The sequence below is a fragment of the Sardina pilchardus genome, chromosome 1 (assembly GCF_963854185.1).
Source record: "Sardina pilchardus chromosome 1, fSarPil1.1, whole genome shotgun sequence".
Taxonomy (NCBI): domain Eukaryota; kingdom Metazoa; phylum Chordata; class Actinopteri; order Clupeiformes; family Clupeidae; genus Sardina; species Sardina pilchardus.
In genome coordinates, this window is record NC_084994.1 from 23,034,511 (window position 1) to 23,039,510 (window position 5,000).

Sequence of the window (5,000 nt, forward strand, 5' to 3'; positions counted from 1 at the left end):
GGAGCGCACGCGCAACATCGTGAAGTACGACCTGCGCACGCGCATCAAGAGCGGCGAGGCCATCGTGCCGGGCGCCAACTACCACGACACCTCGCCCTACCGCTGGGGCGGCAAGTCCGACATCGACCTGGCCGTGGACGAGAACGGCCTCTGGGTCATCTACGCCACGGAGACCAACAACGGACGACTAGTGGTCAGCCAGGTAGGAGGAACAGAGACAGCGGAAAAAGTTAAATGTGTTTGTGTGTGTTATTTTTTATAATCGAATCTGGGTTTGTATGTGTTTTTTGTTATAAGAGAATGGGGTTATGTGTTATTTGTTATAATTTGATGTGAGTTTGAAATATTGATTTTCTAATTCGTATCTGTCTATATTGATTTAAATTATATGAGATCAACAAAATCGATATTTCAATATTGGATATGCATTTTTCTCACAAATAGGCTACTGTAATAGGGTAGCTACCTGTATACAGTATATACTAGCGCTACTAACCTAAAATGTTCAGAGCCCATCTCCATAGAAACGGTTCACTTCCTACTACAGTCATAGCACTGAAATTGCGATTAAAATGGCAGCTCTGTCAATGAAGGTCAGTGAACGGAGCTATCTATGATCATGACCATTCCTCAACAACTGTAGTTACTATGGTGACAGTATCAGACATCCTCAGAGCTGTCGAGTAAAAATTACTACAGACGCTAGCATCTTTATATGGGCTTTAGCCTCCTTGCTAACATGCCTGTCTCTCGTGGTGACACGCATGGTGGCCACGTTCACAAACACATGCACACATGCACATTGCACATGCTCACACACACACACACACACACAGTGTGACATCATGTTAAAACTCTAGTTACATTTACCAGGACAAAAGCTCAGATTATGGCCAAGATATTTTCCCCTGGATATGTGTCATATGTGTAACAGTATTATCTACATTATGCATACAGATTATTACACTATTATTTCGATTTAATAACAACATATAATACTACCGGTATATAATATGGGACTAGATACTGGAATGGACTGAACAGCAATCAGGACAACAACAACAACAACAAAAAAATCAGCAAAGTGTTCGGTGAGAAGGGATGAAATCAAAGCAAAGGAAAACAGAACAGAACAGAACAGAACAGAACAGAAGGGAATGGAACGGGTGGAGAGGGAGAGGGAGAGGAGGAGGAGGGATGGATTCAGCGGCATCTTTCATAACACTGGTGTCGACAGTAGCCAGCTGGAACTCTGCCTGACTGGGAGGGGGTTGTGAGGGGAGGGAGAGAGCGAGTGAGAGAGAAGAGAGAGAGAGAGAGAGAGAGAGAGAGAGAGAGGAGGAAGAGAGAGGTTTCTTTTCTTCTCTCGTTTAATGTCTTGGTGAGATGAAACTGTGCTTCAGAGGAAGGTTTTGGTGGTTGATTGGTGGTTGATTGTTGTTTTAAGTGGTTTTTGAAGAGAAATAAGACTAATAGAATTAGATGCATGGAGCATAGCTTTCCCTATTACGGTGGGTAATGTAGCCTACCGTGCAGGTGATAACTGCGAATGAATCAGTAATTGTTTGTTGTTGTTGTTGTTGTTGCTATTTTTCCAGGCAGATTAACCCTTATGAAGAAAATATTATAGGAATATTATATTTTGGGAGAGAGTAGGGGTAGGAGCTAAAGTAGTGGCGTAGTAGAAGTGGTGGTGTGGTAGAACTACAGTGGTGTAGTAGAACTACAGTAATGGTGTAGAAGAACTAAAGTAGTGGTGTAGTAGAAGTGGTGGTGTGGTAGAACTACAGTGGTGTAGTAGAACTACAGTAGTGGTGTAGAAGAACTAAAGTAGTGGTACAGTAGAATTATTGTAGTGGGGTAGGAGCACTAAAATAGTGGGGTAGTAGAACTACAGTAGTGGTGTAGTAGAAGTGTTGGTGTGGTAGAACTACAGTACTGGGGTAGTAGAACTACAGTAGTGGTGTAGAAGAACTACAGTAGTGGTGTAGTAGAATTATTGTAGTGGGGTAGGACTAGGAGCTTAAGTAGCGGTGCAGTAGAACTACAGTGGTGTAGAAGAACTAAAATAGTGGGGTAGTAGAACTAAAGTAGTAGGGTAGTAGAACTACAGTGGGGTAGTAGAACTACAGTAGTGGTTTAGTAGAACTACAGTAGTGGTGTAGTAGAATTATTGTAGTGGGGTAGGATCTAAAGTAGTGGTGCAGTAGAACTACAGTGGGGTAGTAGAACTAAAGTAGTGGTGCAGTAGAACTACAGTGGGGTAGTAGAACTAAAGTAGTGGGGTAGTAGAACTACAGTGGGGTAGTAGAACTAACGTAGTGGGGTAGTAGAGCTATAGTGGGGGGTAGGAGCTGAAGAAGTGGTGCAGTAGAACTGTGGTCAGAGGAGCTTCAATCATCCCCAGTTTGAAGTGTGAATGTGCTCCCCTCAGAAGGTTCTAGGAACTGCAAATAGTCTCTTCAGTGTGAAAGAACCTTTTGACAGAAATAAATTTGACAAAATGGGATGACAGAGAGAGAAAAGAAAGATGATAAAGCAACAAGAGAAAATAAAACTGGGAAATGGAAAGTCAGGGAGATGAGAGAGAGAGAGAGAGTGAGAGAGAGGGATAGAGAGAGAGAGACTGAAAGAAGAGAGACAGAACAGGCGGTCTGGAACCTGCGTCATCATGTGTGTACCACTGAGACCTGCCACTGACAGTTGGTGGCCAGCCAACACAGAGAAAGAGAAAGAGAGACTGAGAGAGAGAGGGAGAGAGAGAAAGAAAGGGAGGAAGAAAATGGATGAAAAATGTTGCAGTTTTCTTTTAAGGACTCACTGTCCGACATGTATGTCACCATGTTTATTTTTTATTATTATTCAAGCAGAAATGAAAAAGCACAGCTACTATTTCTGTCTGTTACAAAGGGTTTACATTTGTCTGACTGTGCCTAGAAATTTACAGTCAACAACATCATACTGTAGGTCACCAGTTTTGATTAGATTATGTCCATATGGCAAATTATGCCATTGAGATCTTTTAGTTTAGGACACATAATGCTATGTTCCAGAAAACTCGGAAGTCCAATATTTTTATTGTATTGTATTTCATAGCATTCCTGTGATCCTGCTATGGGATGGAATCATCTTCTTGATTGATTTCTGAGAGTGTGTTTTTGTTGTTAGCTAAAGGCTAGTTTGCTTGTTCTACCTTGAAAGCTGCTGTGACCTTTTTCAAAGGTTGTGTTTGTGTACGTACCAGTGGCTAGCCTGTTTTGATGCATGTACCATCAAAGGAAATCTATCCCAAAGGAGTCTATCATGGACAATTTGGGACTTGCAAAAAAACAGCAAACAAAAAAAGGCCAAGATTCTAATTATTGCACGAAAATCGTATGTTATCTTCAATGGACCAACACATTCATTATACAGCATTCAAATCACATCAGTGTGACAGCACTTGCTGAAGGGGGAGAGATGGAAACCTATGAGCCTTCATAGGTGCACCTTCACACCGGTGTGTACGGAATGTTGGAAAATTAACGTTCTAAGGGATATCTGAGGTGCGTTCAAGTTCACCGAACTTAGGCGAACATAGGCGAACGTTTGTGAACAGTATTCCGTTAGCCTCGAGTTTTTGGCGAACGTTTGCTAACAATCGCAAACAAATCGCGAACATACAGTGGAACTGGACGTGAGTTTGACGAACGCAACAATGCAATTACTGTTAGAATGGAAGGTTAACACCAAATCGTTCAAATTTAACAGTTCAAAGAAAACATGTTCACCTCGAACGTTCGCCTATGTTTGCGAATTTGAACGCACCTCAGGGTTCATTGAATTCAAGATAGAATTTTAGAACCTTGAATTGTTGCAGAATGGAATCTTACGTTAGGATGTTCCAAAACCCACATCTTTAAAGGTTAGGATAGAGAGACCATTTAAAGTGTGTAGAGGTTGAAGGGATGAACAGAGAAAGGTGAGGAGGGGAAGAGAGGAGAAGGGAAGAGGGCAGGTGCTGCAACCCCACCCGCAGGCAAATGATAGATGAATGGGCAGACGGGTCAAAGAGGATGGAAGGATCAAGAGGGAAAGAGAGGAGGGAGAGAACGAGGGATGAGAGGAAAGGGGAGATGGAGAGGAAGAGAGAGAGAGAAAGGTGCAGAGAGATGGATAGGGAGGTAACAATAAAGAATGGATGGAAGAGTTTAAGTAAAAGGAGGAATGAAAGAGGGGGATAGAGAGAATGACAGAAAGAAGGAGAGAGACAGATGGAGGAGAGGAATAGAGTAGGATGAAAGGATGAAGAGCAAGGGAGAGGAGTGGATGGAGAGGAGGTAAGGAGAGAGTGAAAGAGAGTGAAGGGGACAGAGAGGAGGGAGAGGAAGAGAGAGATGGAGGGGTGAAAGAGACAGGAGGAGGAGGAGGAGAGTCAACAGGAGGAGGCTAAAGAGGTCAGGAATGGACAGCTGGTGGTCAACCAGGTGAACAGAGGAGAGAGAGAAGGAGAGAGAGAGAAAGAGAGAGAATAAAAAGAGAAGGGCAGGCTAGGATTGATTGCGCGCGTGTGTGTGAGAGAGAGAGAGAAAGAGAGACAGAGAGAGGAGGGCAGGGTAGGATTGATTGTGTGTGTTTGAGAGAGAGAGAGAGAGAGAGAGAGAGAGAGAGAGAGAGAGAGAGACCAGTATGGATGGTGGGAGTGAGAAATGGAGAGAGAGAGAGAGAGAGAAGTCATAAAGTGTTGTAGGTTATAGCAATGAAGAGAGAGAGAGAGAGAGAGAGACAGAGAGAACAAAGTCAGAAAGTGTTGGAGGGTTCTGTAGAGGAAGGTTGGGGCAACAACAGATGACGGGCTGTCAGCCAACGGGGGATGATTGATGGAGGGGGGAAGGGGGAGTGTGTGTGTGTGTGTGTGTGTGTGTGTGTGTGTGTGTGTGTGTGTGAGTGAGAGGGAGAGTGAGAGTAAAACAGCATGAGAGAGAAAAAAGACTGCAGGAGAGGAGACACTGAAGCCTGTA

At 43.5% G+C, this 5,000-nt stretch overlaps 1 protein-coding gene across 1 annotated transcript in view; it reads left to right on the forward strand.

Annotated features, from left to right (window-relative positions):
• The window catches only part of LOC134077400 (adhesion G protein-coupled receptor L1-like), an 87,822-nt gene that overhangs the window by 47,329 nt on the left and 35,493 nt on the right, over positions 1–5,000 (forward strand). The window contains exon 7 of the mRNA XM_062532988.1: positions 1–202. This exon is cut by the window's left edge and continues 63 nt beyond it. Coding sequence (XP_062388972.1) covers positions 1–202 — 202 coding nt within the window. The remainder of the gene's footprint in view (positions 203–5,000) is intronic.